Source organism: Lissotriton helveticus, chromosome 12 (assembly GCF_964261635.1).
Source record: "Lissotriton helveticus chromosome 12, aLisHel1.1, whole genome shotgun sequence".
Lineage (NCBI taxonomy): Eukaryota > Metazoa > Chordata > Amphibia > Caudata > Salamandridae > Lissotriton > Lissotriton helveticus.
In genome coordinates this window covers 545,701,324-545,722,314 of record NC_136073.1, presented here as the reverse complement: position 1 = coordinate 545,722,314, position 20,991 = coordinate 545,701,324, and the positions used below count along the sequence as shown (strand labels likewise).

Here is a 20,991-nt window from a genome sequence, read left to right as displayed (position 1 = left end):
AGGTAATGAGACATTGAAGGCATTTTCTTCAGGTGCCCGGGGCAACTCTGGATGAGGAATTGCCCCACGCAATAAAATAAGAATTCCAAATTTGAAAAATATGGTGAATTACTGAATTACACAAAATATTTAGCTATTTTAACATTTGTTTGGTGTATACTTGTTTTTAGGTTTCGCCTGTCGAAAGCTGCACACCGCGCAGCTTTTCGGCACAGTATGTGTGTGTTGTCCCACCCTCTCTTTCCATTGGCTAGCTCCATAAATGGAGGCTAGCCATTGGAAGAGAGATCTGCTCGTCATTCTGCGAGCAGATTCGTGGGCGTTCCCGCGATTTTTACGCATCCCGCCCCTTTGCGATCGTCATGCGGCAGTGGTTTATTTTTTTTTCTTCGAAGGTTTATTTTGGTCATTTCTCCAGGCCGACCGCCGCCGGAAGAAGTCCAGGTGAGTGCTCCCCTCCCCTCCCGCTGTCCGTGTGCCAGTTCCCGCCCCCTCCCGCTGTCCATGTGCCCGTTCCCGCCCCCCTCCCGCTGTCCATGTGCCCGTTCCTGCCCCCCTCCCGCTGTCCATGTGCCCGTTCCCGCCCCCCTCTCGCTGTCCGTGTGCAGTATGTTCCGCATTCCAAGTGTGGACCCACAGAAGGCCCGAGGCAGGTCCGGTCATTTTGTATTTTTACTGCACAGTAAACTTGTTTTACTTCTGGCATCCTTCTAGATATGCTGATGCGATCGCTGCTGACAGCCTCAGATGGGTGGGATCCACTACACCACTGATAGTGGTAGCTTGGGAGGATAAGTAGCTCTTATCACTGAAGAGGTAGGAACCCCCTGTATTGGAGAGTGCTGAAAGGACCGGCCCCCTTGGGAGATGGAAGTCAGAGAAGCCCAGGGGGTGCCTTGGGAGCAGCAGTCGTGTTGGGGCAGTGCGTTAGGTGGTCACAGATGGGCAGCACAGATGCCCCTGTCTGTCCGAAGGTGTCACAGCCTGGTGTTGCACGTGTGCTTCCGGTGCCCTCGGCTTGTAATCAGACTCGGTGTCACTTTCCCTGGCTCGGACATCACAGGGACTCCCCCGCTGCGGGCTCTGCTAATAGACTCCTTCCTGCTCTGTGTGCACTTCTGCAAAGCCCCGGGAGGGGAGGGGAGGAAGGGGCCTCTCCACTCCGGTGCAGCAGGCCACCTTCCTCTACACCGAGCCCCCATGGCCTGCTTTGTCAGCTTTGTTTGCAGTTGCTGTTTTGCGCATGTTTTTAGTACACAGCACACGGCCTCCATTGTGCGCGGCCTGTGTCTGCGTTTTGTTGTCCTCCGCGGGGGCTGAGTGGGTGCACAAAGGCGGCAGCAGCACGTGGAGTTTATGGTCTAAAACGGGCCTGTTCCTAAAGTAAGGGCAGTGTTTGGGAAGCGTCGAGCCCCGTGGCCTCTGCTGCTCGCAGGAGCGGTACCTGCAATGTACAATGTTGAAAGCCCTGCGAAAGTATACATGTTATTTTGCCTGTAAAGAGTTAAATGACCATCTCGCCACCCTTGTTTGCCAATGCAGTTGCATAAGACTTTGGGTAAGGGTATCTCATTCAAAAATCCCCCCGTTCCCATACACAGGGTCTACTGGAAGTGTTAACAAATATAATGTTGCAAACAATCTAGGGTCTTCAGGGAGCTGGCCAGTTTGGGATACATTTCAGTCATTTTCTTCCCTCGGTGTCTTTAGTTCTAGACATATCTACTAAAGAGTAATAAACGTGGCAGCCTTGTTGTAAAGCGCCTCGGGAGCCAGCCGATTGGCCTCCTGGCCCTGAAACGGTTAACTGTGAAATGCATCACGAGTATGTGGACTGGTGAAGAAACAGGCGGGGCTCAGGGGTCGTCCGAAAAGTCAGATTTAATTCAAGCGCTTTCAGCCACGGACCGGGCGCTTGAATAGCGCCAAGAGGAGGCGTACCGCTTAAACCACGCCGGGCTGCCTTGCATTGGACTCACTATTGCAGACTTCGCCTGCACCCGGGCCCGTGTCTAGAGATGGCCCGAGGCCTTAGACTTGGCAGACAAGTGTAGGGCGGCAGAACCCCGCCCTGGCCCGGGGGGGCCTATGTCACAGGGCACAGGACACTGTGCACGAGCAGGAAGACCCCTCATCCGAGCTCCGCAGAGTGGGCTGGACCTGGGGCCCCAGTGTATGTCAGAGTCCGTGGGGTGGGTGAAGGCCTGGCCGCTGAGGACGGGGGTGAGTCCACTATTTTGTCTTTGCTGAGACCGCTTAATTAGAAGGCGGCACTCCCTGCTGCGGGCAGTATCTCTATTCATCACTGCCCCTTCTCTGCCCTCTGTCTCTACAATCGCGATCTGCCCGCTTTTTCTCTCTCACCCTCTTCAGTTATTTCTCTCCATCCTCGCCTTCTCTTCATTCCCTTTTATCTCCCCACTCCTTCGTTTCCCTCTTTGTTGCCCCCCCAGCCTTTCTTTTCTCTCCTCTTTCCTGCCTCCCCTCTCTTCCCCTTTCGCTCGTCACCGCGCTTTTCTTTGCCTCCTTCCACTTTATTCCTCTCTTTCTCCCTCTCTCTCTGCCACACGGGCCTGTGCCTCCTAGAAGGGCCCTGCTTGACTCACGGCTCTTCCGGTTGCAACACACAAAACCTTCCCCTTTCAATGGTAAAGGCTACGGGTTTGTTCCTGAAGCAGAGGGCCTTTTTGTGTGTGTCTGTGGGGGGGTGGGGGGGGGGTTGTATTTGTGTGTGTCTCCAATCTGTATGATTTCAATTTTATTTTTATTTTTCAAGCCTAAAATAGACAGCGGGGTGGGGTGACGCCGGCCTCCTAAAAACGGGCCCTAAAATGATAGCTCTCTGTGGCCCAGGCCTCCTGATTTGCATGAAAACGCCTTGTGGGTTTTAATGAGTGTATGGTCTCGCGGCTGCAGCGGCCCTGGAAACCCCACAGTGCACATACATCTTGTAAGGGGGGGGTGCAGGGGGGAGAGTCTGTTCTCTTCTCCGTGGAGCTGCCATACACCAGAACGTGTGTCAGCGACGCCTTGTCTTCCTTTATAGCGCCTTGTCATCGTCACATGCTGCGTTCAATGACATAACTTTTGTATCTTGCGATGGGGCTTCAAGCGCTATATCCCGTTTCAGAGCAGGGCTTCCGGAGTGGGAAGTACTAGACATACAGTGTGTGGTCACCCAGCAGTGATGACGTGTACTCCCTGTTAAGGACGTGACAGCCCGACCCAACCTTTACTGTAGAATTTACATAGTGTTTAATGTAAAGCTGACGGGGGCGGCGAAGCGCTTAAATTCCCATTATATGCAGTGAACAGGTACCAGCGTCGAAGCAGGAGGTGCTACAGAACAATGCGAGTAGGGGCAGGGGCGTATCTACCTAGAGCTGACCCTACCGCATGCATCAGCCCTGCCAAGTACAACGCATCAGACGTTAGAGCAACGCATTTCTTTCAGTGGCTCCATTGGTCAACCCGAAGTCAGCAGGACCATAACTCCTAGAATGCACAGTACTGGTAAACAAACATCTTTCACTTGGCACTGCATCCTGGTGGCCCGTGGTCACGTGATACTTATCAGCAGCAGGTGGCTGTAATGTTTCAACCCCTGGGCTGTCAATACCACCTTTTGGGAAAAGCATAAGTCGTCTTTTGTAGCCATGTATTTCAGGCGCCTTGATGCCTTCGGGTTTTAGTTGCGCGGTATAAATTTTATTTCATTTCATTCAGGTAGTGAACTGTGTTTAATTCAGAGAGCGCTGTCAGTGCACCTCAGCCTTGACCAGTGCTCACCACTGCACACAGCTCCGTCAATGCACCTTAGCCCTGACCAGTGCTCACCACTGCACACAGCTGTCAGTGCACCTCAGACCTGACCACCAGCATCAAGCGCTCACCACTGCACACAGCTCAGTCAGTGCACCTCAGCCCTGACCAGTGCTCACCACTGCACACAGCTCCGTCAATGCACCTCAGCCCTGACCAGTGCTCACCACCCCACCGGATTCATGCATCCTGTTGTATCTCGTCCTGCACCCCACACTTTTCTTGCACAGGCAGCGAAATGAAATGCAATAGGTCTCACATTGGGAGAGATTAAGCTAATGGCAATGTAAATGACAATGCCATTTATTTATCTGTGTTCAAAACCAACACATAAATACAAATTTTGTCATTTACAATGCCAATAGCTCAAACTTTACCAAAGGCGAAACCATTGCAATGTAAATGCTTGTTGTATTATTGTGGATTGTTTTAAAGGCCAATCATAGAAATTGCTTAGGTCGGGGGTCTCCAGCTACCATAATGAATCAGTGAGGTGGGGCAGGTGATGGTGCGCATAGGAGAGGATTCCATTAATTAATCCGTGGGGGGAATAACTGAGATCAAAAGGTTAAGATCTGCTGCATTAGATCATTTGGTATAAAAACAATTCAGGATTGACATGTATGCCACAAAGGAATTTGTCTTGGTGAGGGTTGGGTGCATACACAGGTGTAAGTGTTAACTGCTTGCCCTCTAATCTGCTCATCGCTGTAATTATCTCCCATCCATTCTGGCTCTAATTAATAAGTGGGTGTGAACGTTTTTTGATTAGCATGAACAATTTGTGTTTTTGACATCTTGATTTTGAATTTGAAGTGTTTTTGAGCTGAGGTAACCAATGGGTTGTATATGGTTTGAGCATGGATCAGGTAGGTAATGGCCTAGTTGGGTTTGGACCTGCAGCTTTTGTTTTGGACTAAGTACCCAGCTCGGACAATCCAAGAGTGTTAAGAGCAGGTCTCGAAGCCCCTCGTTGAATGGCACTTAGTGAGTGGATGAAGCCTCATAAGAATGACTTCCAACTGGGTCAACAGTTACACACTTTAATCATTGTACCTGTGGCATGGATACAACATCCGGTTGTATGACATTACAATGAATGCCTTTACCACTCAATGCCTTTACCTAGCAGTTCTTCACAATGCATATGCCTTTACAACAAAATGGTAAGTATATAATCAGGTAAGTGAACACACACAAACCCACACTTTTTTTAAATTCGGGGAGACCCCCCAAAACCCCATTTTTGTTTGCTTTACCACCCTACACCCTTATCAATCACCTAACCACTAAACTCACCCACCCACCCCTAATCCCTAAAATCACCCACACCACCCTATACCTTGCCCACCCCAAGCCCTAAAACATCTTTACTACCAATACCCTTGTCCACCACTAAATCCACGATTAGCACCCAATACCCTTATCCACCTCTAAAACCTAGAAACGTCCCTACCACCCAATACCTTTACCCACATCTAAACCCTAAAAACGTTTAAAACGTAACTGTTATATACTTACCATTTTGTTGTAAAGACATTGTCTTGTCCTCTGCTATAGGACTCTGAGCACGTTGTTCATGGGGGATCGTATGAGCCTAGGAACTTGTCTAGGGTTGTCCACATCGCTCTGTTGGGGTTCTTCCATGGGGCGTTTCTAAGCGATGTGATGTTGGCTCCCCTAAGGTATATCACCCAGTTCAACCACCCCTTAAACATGACTTTGGTCGTGTCCATCCATTTGGTAAGCACTGTTTTGGCTGCCGACGTTAAGAGGAAGTCTAGCAGGTCTCTGTCCTGTTGTGTGGCTATGTCCGCAGTTAGGAACGCAGTGGTGATTGTGGCAAATTCTTCATTTAGCCTGCAATCTAGGGCCTTATTTATGAATGCAAAGACTTTTTTCCAGAACTTCCTAACCTTAGCACAGTGGTATTTGAGGTGCGCTAAGTCTCCCTTTTCTGAGTCACAGTTCCAGCAGCGGTCGTTTTCTCTAAGTCCTAACAGCGCTAGGCATGCTGGGGTCCAATATGTTTGGTGCAATAACCAGAATTTCGTCTGTGCTAGTACTGGGGAGATCATGTTTTTCGCTGGTGACACCCAGAGGATGTGTGTCTCTTGTTCTGTGAAAGCGGTGTCTAGTTGGGATGCCCAGAAACTGGTGTTCTTGTTGTTTAGCTTTGAGGAGCCGGGACGGAGGAGTTTGTATAAGTGAGACACCTGGTGGCCCACCTTGTTTAGGTTCTCCATGTATTGGATAATCGAGGGTTTGTGCTTCGTTATTTTTGACTTTGCTATGGCTGTTTTGATTGTGAGGAACTTGTAGAGTTCTATGTCTGGGAGGTTATGGCGTTTTTTTAAGGCTGTTGAATGTGCATTGTTCCCCCGTCTTCCAAGTGGACAGGGAATGAGATCTCTAGCTTTTTCCATGATTCTATGTCCAGTGGTTTTCCTCTGTATTTAATCTTGGGGTTCGCCCATAGGGATTCCCAGTTCGAGTATTTGATGCTATGCTCAAGTTTCTGATCTACTTTAAGGAGTGCGTGTCTTGTGTTTTTAAGTATCGTGTTATTCTTTTGTGCCTGCTTGTTAGCGGTGAGGAGAGTCATGGGATCGGTGTTGTTTAGAATGGCCCTCACAATGGAGAGCAAGGATGGTGTGTATTTTTGGTTAGGTAATACCCAGTACATGCCTTGTCTAGCTATGAAAGCAGTTTGGAAAGTCCTGAAGTCCGCCAAGTTTAGTCTTCCTAGTCGCTTCTCTAGCTTTAGTTTTGGGAGGTCTATTCTCAGTTTTTTGTCTTGCCAAATGAATTTGTTTATCATTTGGTCTATCTTGGCCAGCGGGCACAAAACGGGTAGTGAAGGGATAGTCTGGAATGGCAGTAGGCCCAAACGTACCCACCAGATTGATGGTCAACCATAAAACAAACGCCCATCACTACTATGCTTTATGTTGTATGTTATATGTTGGAACTAAACAGCCAGACCCAACACAGAACAACCACAGGTATTTATATGTTTTATGTTAAACATCTAGCAAGTCAGAGGGGCATAGCTACGATGTCAGATACGCTAGAGGCCTATTTCCACCACAATCCTACAGACGAAATCAAGGCCCAGGCGGGAACAAATGGCGCAGCACTGTGTATTATTATATGCCATATGTGTCCTAATCTGTATTGTGAAAATACCAATAAAAATTTACAAAAAAAAAGACATTGTGTGGTAAAGGATGTTGATATAAAATGGAGGGTAGATTTAGAGGTAGGGTCTGGGAGATGCCATTCAAAGCCTTCGACTCAAGGGGCCAGGACGAAATGTAGAGGAGGCTTGAGAGAACACAGATGCTCCAGGTGAGAGGAGAAATATTACAAGGTGTGGACAATTGCCCATGGCCCCCATTGTTCAAGGGGCCCTAGGCTGCACCGCCTGTGATATGCAAACAGGCCACGTCACAAAAGGAGGACACAGCCCCCGCCCCATGCATATTTGCTTCCAGACAGGTGTTAACATTAGCTAGTTAGGTGGCGCACACCCTCAGAAGGCTAGCCAAACCTCTAGAGTGGGATACCTGGTCTGTACAGCCAAGGAAGACTTCTTCCATTTTTAAAAGTGGTACAAAAGTGTTTTCTGGGTAGAAAAGGTAACCTACAACCCCCAATTCGCTTTTGGTGTTGTGAGTTTCTTCCTCTAGGTCATGTATGGTTTTTGATGGTTCCTCAATCGGGAGTGGGATGAGATCAAGAGAGCATTTGTTTGATGTTGCAAACCATTTTTCCATGAATGTGTGGTTGTGCTGCAATCTGGGGAGCATTGGTTTTGTTGCTGGACGTAATCCGCGGGGAGTCCGTTTCACTTTGTGCTGTTGAGTGGGGGTTGCGGCGTGGAGCTGCTGGTTGGGTTCTCTTCTTGTGAGAAATTCCAATTGTTTACACCAAAAGCGAATTATCACAAAGAATGGACGAAGGAGCATGGATATATACGCTATACTATGGGTGTGGTGGAGGCTTTGTTTAACACCTTCGCTGCGGCGGCTATTCCGCCACAGCGCTAAGGGGGCGGGGGGGTCGTGCAGCACTCACACGCTGGTGACGGAACCGCTCCATCACCAGCCTCGGGTGAGCTGTGCTGATGACGGAGCGGTTCCGTCATGGCCGCGCCCGCTCAATAGAACGCGCGCAGGTGCGTCGGGCAGGCCATGATGGAACCGCTCCGTCATCAGCACAGCGCCACCGTGGCTGATGACGGAGCGGTTCCGTCATCAACGTCGAAGAGGTTAATAAGGTTTTTGGAATTCACTTCATATGACTGATTTGATTTGGACAATATAGCCTGACTGTTTCTGGTGGTTGTCACACCTGCTGGAAGGATGAGAAGGAGACTTGGACTTGTGAATTAACTAATACATCAAAATAACTGATATATTTTGTGGCATAATAGAATGTATACTTAAGTTGCTGTACTTAATGCCTTAGTTTGAGCACGGATAGCTTATATTGAGACACTAGGTTTACTGCCTGTTAAATACAATGATTGTGTTGTAATCACAAGTGTTTTGTAAAAAACAAATGTATCATATTATGATGATGTTGTGTTTATGAAATAAAGATAGCAGATGAAAATAAATTGTGCTAAAGAATACACAAACGCACAAAACTAGCAATTGAATGAAGTATATCAATATAGCAATGCATGCTTGAGTCCAGGTGATGAAAACCTGGCCACTATAACATATATTAGTACATGCGAGGCAGGCATAAGGCAAGCATAGCACGCAAATATGTTTTAAGCACCATTAAATTTAAAACCAATTGGAAATATCATTGATAAAAAGGAGTGCATAACCTCTCCCGTTATTATTTTTTATTTGTTTTTATACCTCCCCCATTATTACTAAGTATCCAATAGCCATTAGTGAGACTGTGCACCCAAAAAAGAAAAAACATTTTGTTTGAATCAATCGCAAACATTGCAGAAAACTAAGCATGGGCGTAAAATCCGTTCCGCTCGCGGATTTTCGGCAAATTCGCAATCCGCGAACTCTCGCGAATTTGCCGAAAATTCGTAAATCCGTGCGAAGCGGATTTTTTGCTTGGTCGCACTTGCCAACTAGAATACTATACAATTTTGCGGCGTGCAACGTTCACTTACCGTCATTCAGCGTTTGCAGAGTTGTTTTTCTCCATGTTTGCGTGTGCTGCGCCATTTTGGATCTTGCTGCGGGATCCCGCGGGAGTTTGTCGACGTCATCGCGGCTTGCCACCTTGCACAGCGAGAGTTTGGCAACGTGAGTACGTCATAAAGGCCCGTGATCACGCATCGCGGGAGTAAACACTTGCGAACACGTAGATGCGGCGGGCAGCGACAATCTCGCAATTGCGAGATTGCAAAATTTGTAATTTCGCACAAGAAATCCACCAGCAGGCAGCATAAACCTTGAAAATTATGATTTTTATCAGAAAAACTCCTCAGGTTGACATTTGCCTGCACTTTTTTTTTGCAAGGAGTCCATTTTGGGGGGGGGGTGGGAGGAAGGAAGTGCCCCACAGTCTCCAACTTCCTGTTCCTGTCCAGCAGGCTCCTCCCAATGCTTTCTTCATGTGCTGGTCACTTTGATTTGGATCTTGACCTGGAAGGGTTACTTTTTGTGGATGCTGCTGGATATTTGGATTTTTGCAAAACTGAAAGCACTCAGCAGGTGCAAAAGTTCAATCTTATCATTAGTAACCATTCCCTGTAGTGCTTCCTGAGGGGCCCCTTCAGAGTTCAGTTGCCTACTTGCAACTATTCTTTGACCCTGCTCTGATCCTCACAGCAGGCTCAGAGAATAGCTACAAGTATACAACAAAGGTCCTGTTAAAAAAATTACACTGCAACAGAAAGCAATTACAGATAAGGAAGCAGGTGCCAGCCTGGAAGTTCAAATTCAGTGACACATTAATCAGCCCCTAATTCATTCATGTCAGTTGAGGCAGGGCAGGTGTGCTTTTCCCCCCATAATCTACAGTGATGAACTAGAGGGTGGCATGGGTGAGCCAGAGGGTGGCATGGGTGAGCCAGAGGGTGGCATGGGTGAGCCAGAGGATGGCAGTGGTGAAACAGAGGGTGGCAGTGGTGAAACAGAGGGTGCTGTGATGAACCAGACGTAGAAACAACATGGTCGCGACCGTTGCGTTTGCGAACTGGTAAAAAACCCATGCGAAATGGCAGAAACACTTGCGAACACAAAAAAAAGGAATCCGCAAAATTTGCGAGAGTTCGCGGATTTTGCGGATTGCGAATCCGTAAATACGCAATTTCGCGGATTGCCAATTCGCAAAATCCGCCCATGCTTACAGAAAACAGAGCCTTGACCAAGGCTTACACAACCGAAGAAGCTATTATTCCTGTTTTGTATTCTTACTTGATGTCGTTATTGCATTTGTCCTTCCATCCTTTTGTAAAGCGCTCTGATATCCTTCGGGATCTTGTTTGCGCTATATAAAACTTTATAAATAAATAAAACATAAAAATAAATCGTAAGAGTTTGAGTTCCCAGACAAGACGTTATTTCAACAGTATTTGCGTCACCGTGTTTCTGAAAGTTAAACATCTAATTTAGTATTGTTGGCTTTATAATGGGTAATCCAATTCAGATTTGTTCCTAACCGGTGCCACAAAGTATGTTTTGCACAGGCCCCAAAAATCCTTAAGCTGACACTGGGTAAGAGAAATAATTTTAAGAGCTGCTGCCGGGGGAGTGGGCATTTCTTTTTTTGCCCACAATTAGTCCGGTCAGCGAAATTTCTAATTCTTCAGTTAAAATGTAACGTGGCAGGTACTTTTCCGCCACAAAAGTGGCAACGCTAGAGAGTATCTGTCAATCACAAACGTGAAATGCATCTTTGTGACAGTTTTTCATCATTCCTTAGGGTGTCTCTCAAGATTACAGTTACAAAGCATGTCTTGACATGGTCGATTTGCCATTGAGTGAGGCAGTGACTTTGATAGACTACCGATTGGGAGCTCATTCATCTGGTATAAGATTGGCTCACTATAAATTGTTTTTGTTTTCAGTGCCTCCATGTGCATTCAATCCTCTGCTAAGCCTTCACTTTTAAACAAACCACAGGGATCATATTATGCACGTGTTGCAGAATTCCCTCTTCCCAGAAGCATATTTTTTTTCATGCAAAGGATCAAGGGAGGGGTTAACACCTTTCTTTTATTTACTGATGGCCAAATCTCTTTTCTTAGACCTTTAATTGTCATATTCTCAGTTTTGGAAGCAGATCTTTAGACCTGTTCTATTGACTTCCAAAAGAAAAATAAGCATGGTTAAGTGTCTCAAAGTGCCACCCGTTTTGGAAATGTGCTGTTCCCTGGTCTTGTCTTGATACTATGCAGTGCCCTAGGCCATCCCTTCGTGAAAAATGACTGCATCAACCAAATGGTCACTACATATGAATAAATGTGTACCAAATAAGACATTGTGCGTGTTTCAGCCCACAAAGTCAGTGCTTCTTATATTTTCAGCCTGCACCATTTTGCAATTTTTTCCCCTGTATTATTGCAAACCTCGCCCATCTTTTTTGTTGTTGATAATAACAATGTTGCTTCTCTTTTTTTGCAGGATTTGGTCAACACTGGACTGAGCACTTTATTTTTCTTCATTGCATCCATAGTGCTGGCTGCAGTCAATCATAAAACCGGGGCAGAAATCGCAGCAGCGGTAAGATACAGATTTGCTACTTTCTTGTTCTCAATGTCCAACATTCCCCAAATTATTCTCCGCTCCAGGCTGTTCTTAGAACAACTGGTCTTACTCCCATATCCTATCCTATTTCTTCGTCCGTCAATCACTTCAGATATTGCTTTGAGTTAGTGATTGAGACTGCAGAATACCCGAACTGCACAAAGTGATATTCGGTTTAGAAGCTAACGGCAAATGTAATGATTTTTTTTTAATTTTCCCTCGTGGTCGTCTGTCGAATCCCCCACCTCCACCCCGGCCTCACCGCTGTTACCTGCACTGGCTACTCCTGGAAGCTAAATATATGCTGGTTTCTCCTTAAACACTCAAGCCATCTTCACAGACTCCAGCCATTTCTTTCAGCGTTTGTGGGTCGGACACAATCCCGCACATTCCACTTCTTTACTCTCTTTTTTTGACAGACAGAAAGTGTATCATGTCACCGGCTTCCTTGTTAGTGTTGTGCCTTCTTGTGATGCAGGCCACAAACGTTAAGAAATGTGGGTTGTGCAGATCCAGTTTCTTACAGTCTACCCCTCCTAAATATTGCTTGCTGTGTCTGGGGCCTAATATGCTTATGCATCTGTGTTTCTTGTATTTCTTTTTCATTTGTGGGGCTCTAAAGCTTGTTCCTTTTGTGGATTGACATTTTCAGGATTATTCTACTGTGGCATTTCTGGGACTTGGTCCAATACAAGCAGAAGACGAGTTGACCTCTTTTCACGTAGGCCTGTGGGCCCTATCATCTTTCTTGCTTTCAGACCGGCGTAAACTTGTGCAACTATAAAAGTGGTTTGTTTGTGTGAGCGCTTGTCTGCGCTGACCATAATGTACGTTCATAGCCTAATGAAGTGCTTGGCAGCTTGTCACTGGGCTGACCCCAAGATGCCAGGAAAGCCTAAAACCAAATTCTGCCTGCACTCCAGTACTTTAGAAGACTAAGCCCCTCATGATTACGCACATCAGCCACATAACCCTGACAGCGCTAGGTTTACTGTATGGTTGCACTGTGTTTTGTCTGAAAGTACCTACTAAAGTTATTCATATGCACCCAGTTGCAGTCTCTCATTTAGGAAAACGGATCTGAATGTTGAATCCTGATCTACTCACAAGATACTCAGACGATCAGAACATTAGGCGCATAACTCTGGAATTATCTAAGCCAAGACATGAGAAACCAAATAAGTTTATGATCGTTCAAAAGCAACACAAGACAAACCTTTTCAGATAGGTATTTTCTGCCTTCTGAGATTGCAGAGGGACCACCCCTACCTCCTCGTCCTGTTCCTACTAGGGATCATGGCCTCACAAAAGACAATGCTTTCACCAGTGTGATAAACATTGGAGGAACTTCCCATAGCCAATGATGATAAACGACTGCTGTCACATTAGGAATATTGGCTGAAAACTGAATCCATGTGTTTTGAAAAATCTAGCAATAGAAAGAAGCATTTGCGTCGCAAACCACTTCCTTAGGAAGGCCATCTGGGCCAAGATGCTGATCGTCTTTTGATGGATATTTGAGCCCATCTTAGGATGGTGACTGATGGGTTGATGGGGAGGTTGGGCAGGAGAAGAATGGAGGCTTTAACCACCTAGCCATTGCAGATGGTATTTCCCAGGAAAGCTGCCCACCCCACCAGGCCAGAATAGAGAAGTGGTGAAAAGTTTGTTGGAGATTCCAAAGCAGTGACACAAATCAGATTAATGACAATAACATTTCCCTCATCCAAGATGCTGGTCACCTATTTTTATTCTTATAAGCCGATCTACAGATGGTGAGCTGGCAAAGACAGGGTTGATGGGAGGGTGGTGAGCGGAGGGTAGTGAACGGCCTCCCCAGCTCCATAATTTGGGCTACTAGAGATACAAAGGGAAGAGACCACACCCCATCCACACTCGGTACTTTGTAAATCACATCAACATTTTCTATGAGGTTAGAACGGGTTCCACTTTAAGGCACAATAGAACAGTTGCTTCAGAGTTGGTGTCCAAGCTCTCTGATGAGATTGCACTCTCATGTGCTCTAGAATACATTATTTATTTGTCTCATCCGGCCACGCTTGAGATCTAACTGAAGTTTCCAAGTTGTATCTCACTGCTTACGGTCCCTACAGAAATTGTGAAACATGATATTTCTGTTTTTGGAATTCTTATTTGAAGCATTAGTTGAACACCTCCTTGTATATAGTTCTTTTTTTGCGACCTCGCCCACTCTGTGACTTATGTGCTCTTCTGCCTATTCTATATTACACAAGGGGGAGGGCCTGGGCCTTGTTGTATTTATCAACGTATTTTGAATTAACGTTGAGGTAAAACATTTTACTTATGTTTCAACCGGTATTTTATTTATACCTTTTTACAAAGAAAGATTCTGCTTTTTTGTGATTGATTCAAACATGAAAAAGACAAAGGTCTAGTCATATCCTGAATGCCATATACTCATTCAGTAATCATTATACACAATCGTTGTACACATTATGCATACACATAAATAATATATAAATAATAGACCAAAGCAATATCAAATTAGACACAAGCAAGACTAACAAACATCCAATACATTAATGCTTTTGTGTCACGTTTCAATAGTCAATTCAAGATAATGATCCTAGACTTTCTAAAAAGCGTCTTGCAGAGGTATCAAAAAAAAGGGGAGGGAAAACACAGGGAATATTCTAGTGTCTATAACAAGGGAGTTGTCCTCAGTTTACTGACTATAACTTTAATTCAACGTTCCTCTGTGTAACTATTGTGTGCCAACGCGTTTTGAATCCCAGGCAGCATGTACTGCACTCTCGTCAGGGCTCTTGAATTTAACAGCAATGGTAGTGTTCTGGAGAGTTCTTATCTTCAGCTTGCATGAATCTAGACGATAAATTCCCTTTCGTTATGGCAGGGCCAGTCCTCCTGTTTATCGTTTCAGTTTTCGTGGCAGGAATCATTTTAATCAGGGACCTGCTGACAGGATCTTTTCGCGAGTAAACGCTAGTATTGCTGCCTATTCTGGCACCCAAACTCTTTGAGCTGTTGCATCAAGCAACATTAAGTGATGACCCACAGACTGCTTTTCCTATTGTGGTTGCTTCGGCCAGGAAGAGTAGTGCGCTACAGTCCCTCTCCTCATATAAACAAGGATTAGTTTTTACAGTTACAAGTCTGTCCTCGTGTCTTATGCTTGTTTGGCCAGCATTTCTCTTGGATTTCCCTACCGAGATGTTCCTTCGTACATGTTTTACAAAAACCTTTGTTTGCCATGGGGACTCTTCACATCCTCCACAGGAGTAGCTATATCTGCTTTTATATGTGCTGTTCTGAATACTTCAGATCCTGTCATGCATTAAGCTATAAGGGACACACGCTGTCCTACCTAGAAGATTTCTCTTATGCATGGTGTAATTTCCATTTCCAAGTCCTGAAGTGTTAAATGATTGGGGGGAGGGTGTTCACCCCGTTAGGTGGTGTAAGTGTTAATACATGGACGATGAATGCCACGGAGGATCACTATGACATGTTCCATGAATTGTGATCTGCAAAGCCCCCAACTGGATGTTACCTCACGCTTCCTACAAATGCTATGAAGTACTCTAGAACACATGTTCACTTTAGCCAAGCCAAGCGGAGCAGTTTTTTCAAGACCAGTTCTCTTTGGTGGCATGCTTTGCTGTCCTGCAGCCTTTCCCCTTTACTGATTTTATATGTTTTCCCTGTAAGTGTCCTGCTTGGCTATGGACAGAGAGCAAAGTCACTGAAATGTAAAAAAAACTGGCTTGTTTTTTCTGCGTACCCATGAGAGATGCAATACCAAGCATGAGATCAAGCTTCTAAATTTCGAAATTGTGCCTGGTGCTTTGAAAATAATCACTAATCCTCTCCAGGATGGGGAGTAACACCTGGGGGACGTTAGCACGAGGATTACTAGAGTCGCCACAGTGAGTGATTTAACTGTTTAGTCAGACTAATGATGTGAGCTTCAAATTGATACATCATATTTTTAGTGTTGGGTAAAAAAAACCAATATAAATAAAAAGCATGTAGCCTTTTCAGACTATCCATTAATAAAGTGAAACCCAACAGATGACCCGGTCATGAGAGGTGATGCTGAAACCTTTCTGTATCAAAATAATTCTGCTCTTATTCTGTCAACCCAAGAATTATGAATGGAGATTCTGTTCCCTGATATGTATAGATGAGTGTGCTCTTTGATGTGTCTTAAAGCCTTAGCACAGTTCATATGTAATTAGATTAAAATGTATCTTCTGGCTGTCTATCACATTAACGCACGCCCAAAATACAAACTAAATACATTCCAAGATGGTAACTAAAGCTAATTACTAAGTGTGTGGTATCATGGTGCAGTATACATATGTGATCAATGTTTTATAGCACATTATTAACTTAATAGTGTTAGTAGTGCCTTCTCCTCTGTGGCCTAATTGTTGAATACACTTACACATTGCTTAGTTGCTTCATAGCGTCATTGAGTCGGGAGGGACAAAGTTGTAATCATTGTGCCCCTTTCTATGACAGTAATTCCTGCCCCATACTGTACCAGATATGATGATTATTTGCATTTTTGCTTTAGTCCCCTTTTCTGCAACCATGATCTAGGTTTTTCAGGGATGGTTTTTCACGGGGCTCCAACCAGTGGTGGTGTGTCACTCAGTATTCAGCAGAGCTAGGCTGCGTATCACTCTTAGGTACACAAGTGTGACCCAAGACAGACTTTTGGGCTCCAGAGTTCATCATAGGCATTCAGCTTCTATCAAGTGACATTTTTTGGTCGAGCCTGGTCATGCTGTATTCAGGTAGGGACTTGAAGCTCCGCCCATATTTTTAATTGGCTTGTGTCATTGTCCTTTGTAAACTGTAGCTTTTCATTGGTCAATAGGATTAGTGGTCCCTCCTTAGTACCGCCTTGTCTCATAACCTACCATACGGACTGGCCCTCTTACATGTGTTGTTACTCGGTAAGCTTTAATTACAACCTCCGAGCACTATTTCCTTAAATTGTTTTCACCTACCTGCTGTTGCTGGCAAGACACACTCTCTCATAATGCTTTTTTTAGCACACCACAGTGACAGCCGCGATGTTTGGTTTATTTGCGGTGCCGAACACGGCTGTATGTTTTTAAAAATGTATTATTTATTCACTTTTTGTTTTTGTTGTTTACAAGTGCCCCGTGCTGCGCCTTCACGTTAATAGAGGCCGCGCATTCCTTTCTTTAGACGAGCCGCGTTTAAAGAAAAGGCGCGGCAAAAAAATGCATTTCTTTGTCAACTTGAGACACAAATGCTTTTTTTGTAAAAGCTCCCCATACCGCGATGTCACTTTAATGGCGGCAGCGCCCCTTTCTTTAGGAGCGGCTCATCTAAAGAAGGGGGCGCAGCCTCTATAACGTGAATGCGTGCCATGGGGCGCTTGTAAAGAACAAAAAATATTTGCAATGCAATAGGTCTCACATTTGGGAGAATTTAAGCTATTGTCATTTACAATGCCGATAGCTCAAACTCTTGTAAATGCAAGACCTATTTATTGCATTGCAAATGCTTATGTATTAGTACTTCTGTTTTGTTCTGCTTCCTTGGTTTCATGTGTTAAGTGGTATCCTGTGTACCCAAGTTAAAACTAGGTTAGTTAGTTTCAGCTGCCCTTTAAAGAGGATTAAATTGCTAGCAGGCGATGTCCTGCTGAATGGCTGATTCGGGCTCAGACTCACCACTTATTTTTTTTAAATATATTTACCAGTTTCTAATCTGTTGAGGAGAGGCACTGACCTGCCTTTTCTATTCCCCCCCAATCCTTGATGTTGGACCAAGGGACGTAATTGTGATGTTTTTGCTAACTATTGCATGTCCACAGTGGTGGTACATACAACTGAAATATTTGGTTAGCTTATTAGTAATCTGCTGAACTAAGCCTATTTAAACCACACACTCCTGCATTTAGCAGAAAATTCTTATTTAATTCTTATGTGGTACATTTGTCATACTTAATCGTCGGTGTTTATTCGAGTGAGGCATTTCTGGGCATTCGGAAAGGTTATATTAAACCACTTTATATATTCGTTTAAAGTCTGATGAATCACTATAACAAACATTCCTCTCGAGAATGAAATAAGTATTTTTATGCCAGATGCATTAGGGTGTGCTGTGTAGATCTGGATAGTTCACCAGATCACTCTGTAAAGTAAACATTGAGGGCTTCCTGTCAGAACACTAGACCGTGGCAGCCATAAATAAAAGGACGCAATAAATGTCAAGAGCAAGAGCCAGAAGCATTAGCTACCCAAGGAGAGCACAGTCTGGGGCATTAACTACTGGACACATTTGGTTACACAGTGCACTCGAAGGCTAAATGTTAAGGAAAGTGTAAAACATCATGAAGCTTGTTGACAGAAATTCTAAATTTAGTCTTTAGTAAGATAGAGAGTCGAGTAAGAAGTTGAGTGGATAAGGAAAGTCTTTGGTCAAGTTTCCAACTGTCGCGGCATTGGGAGTGAAAGATTGAAGGGAGTGAAGACGCGTACAACATAAAATGGGAGAGTAAGCACTCAGTTGCATTCCTAGCCTTAGATCTGATCCTTGCCCAGTACTAGCAATTTCCATTTCCAAGGTTTTGGATGCTTTATGGATGCTTCGTAGCCAAGTTTTATGTTGCCATGTCACTTGATTTTATTTAAGTGTATTGTTATCTTCCACTTTCTTAGTTGCACTTTTAATAGTTCGACACAGTGGCACTTTTTCTTAAAAATAACTAGGTATAATCCTAAAGCGTTTTAGATAACCTGTGAATGTAATTATGAATCAATGTGTTCTTCTTTTATACATATAGTTATATATGTGGACGTACTTTTATCTCTGGAATAGTCTTATTGGAGATTTCCATAAGAATGTACTATCAATTGTATGCATTTTATATTGTTTGTACTTTTATGGCTCTGGTGGCCGAAATAAAGTGATTTGAACTCCATTTCAAGCCTTTAGACCGTTTATTGAAAATTGGGCAAAGTGCACCTATCCAGTGTTATAGAGCTGTTTGGTGTCTCTGGAAAATCCCTCCCACATAAGCTACAAGGTTGAAAGCTCTTTTAATGGTCGCGCACTCTGTGGCGACTTGTTCAGTTTTCTAACATGTTTGGTCCGATACTCAAGATCTTAAGGATGATTAAGTTTGGAATTCTAGTTTGGAAAAAATTAGTATGAAACCTGTAATTTGTGGTCAGTAGATCTTTAGAGCACTTGCATGTGTTTTGATGTAAAACTCAGCTGACTGCGTTTGAATTATGAGGTAACACGTAGGTTCCCCTTCTGTGTACAGCGCCGCCATTTAAGGAAAGGATTCACTCACTAAGCAAAGCATATGTATTTTTTTCTGGAAACACAGGTGCCTTGCAAATGCTTAAAGCCGTCACAATGTAAAAGCAGTGTCACTGGGTGTTATCAGCCAAAGTATTGTGCTTCACTCTATTTGGGGCTTATTGTACTGTACCGGAAACTCAAGGGAAGTCCCCTGTCTATTTACCTCATTAGTGTTTGCTGCAAACCAGTAAATGCGTAATGCTGTAATGTAGTTATAGAATGATTCGTACATAAAAAGTCAATTTTGATATCATAGATCTGCCCTAAATCCCACCTGTGTGTAGTCCCAGGTGACCCTGTATAATGGCGTTGATTCTTTATTGACCTTTTACATCTCATTAATGCTCTGTTTGCCCACTTCATTTCTACTCTACTCTAGTCAGCCTACTTGTCCTTGGTTTACATTGGCTAATTCATCTAAATGCTAACAAAAAACTACGTCCTGTTATTTCTGAACCATATATTGCCTTATGTTTCACCTCTTCAGACTGCTTTCTTTCTTTACCCACTGTAAATAAGTCTTATTTTTTCCTTTTATGTCCCATCCGTCATCTTCCCTTACTTGGCTGTTGTGATCATCATTCACTCAATATCACACTTCTTTTCCTTTCATCACTCCGTATCGCCTCCCATTTCATCTGTTATTATGTTGCCCTCCTCAACTGGTTCGATCTCTACATCTTGTATCTGTCCTATCCCCATTGCACTCAACTTTTGTAAACTTCCCAAGACGTGTTTATCGGCATTCTTAAATGTACTACTCTTAATTTTGCAAGACTGAAAAGCAATTTAACTCCCCCTTATGATCTCCTCATACTATGTAGGCTTAATTATTGCAGCCTTATTCTTTTCCATCCTTCTGAACTCATCACTTTACTTAATCAGTTTCTCTTGCCTCTTCCTCATGATCCTGCTTTCTTGCGGCCTCTTACTTTGATACTCTTTTTACTTCAACAATTAAAGAAATATAGTGATGCTTGTTGTATGCAGTTCCCTGGCAGGCATGTTTGTCTCAGTCCATCCTTCATCCTTAACATTGACTAACTCTTTCCCAACCTGGCCCTAAGTTCTTTCATTGGAACAGTTGCATTCACTTTTAGGGATTTGTAGAGTCTTGAAATACTTTTCCTGTCTAGCCTCTCTGTGGTTAATTTAGGTTATAATGGATTGCATTTTGAAATAGGGGGTGACTTAATTTTGTATGTGTCTAGTGCATGGAGTTGCTGCAGATAACAAAAAAAATTAGATCTGTGATGTATCACCTTTATCTGAAAGAAACACGTTAGTTATAGATTTATTACCTTGGAATTACCCCTAGGTGTCAAACTGGATCCGGAAAGTTTTTTCGTCAGCAGTACCTCTGCTCATCGGAAGGTGGCGTCGGTCGGCTCCGCGTTTGTCGTTGGTGTTGTCGCCAGGATGATATCCCGGTAGCTACTTAGACGCCGCCCTCACGCGCTGACGTCATTTGTTTCTTTTTCTGCACCAGCCAGCGCAGATCCGGGAAGAGCGGTACCTCCAGTCATTTTTTGACTGCACATTTTGAGCGACTTTTTGTTGACGTCTTTTGAGTCTACGACTCCTGGTGCACGTAGGGATGCCCGGCTTCAAGGCTTGTGAATCCTGTTCCCGACTGATGTCTGTTACGTATCCGCACTGTGTGTGCCTCTTTTTCCTGGAGCGCGACCACGACCCCAAGTCGTGCTCCGACTGCCGGCCCATGGCGCTGAAGGCTTTGTGCGAGTGTTCCCTAAAACTTTTTGAGCGTATGCAGTCGGCTCTGCGCCTTTCGAGGTCCCGGTCGAGAGAGAGGTCGAGGGACCTGTCGCAGAGCCATCACCATCCGTCCAAGTCATCGAAATCTTCCCGCTCTGGGTCAGGTAAGTCGAAACACAAGAAGAAGTCGAAGAAGCATTGTCGCTCTTCGACATCTCCTCGTCGTTAGGCCGTTCCCACGAGGGATGCGGGCGGTGCCCCTCCCACGGTTCAGAGTGTGGAGCCTGAAGAGCTGAGTCAGAGTTTACCTCCATTCCCGGGACCCGGGCGGCTCCCGCCCAGCTTCGTACGTTTTACGAAG

General features: G+C 44.6%; 1 protein-coding gene across 2 annotated transcripts in view; it reads left to right on the top strand.

Annotated features, from left to right (window-relative positions):
* Window positions 1-20,991, top strand: part of CMTM4 (CKLF like MARVEL transmembrane domain containing 4) — a 332,246-nt gene that overhangs the window by 224,342 nt on the left and 86,913 nt on the right. For both annotated transcript variants that reach the window (XM_078669541.1, XM_078669540.1), the window contains exon 3: window positions 11,433-11,531. In XM_078669541.1, coding sequence (XP_078525667.1) covers window positions 11,433-11,531 — 99 coding nt within the window. The remainder of the gene's footprint in view (window positions 1-11,432; window positions 11,532-20,991) is intronic.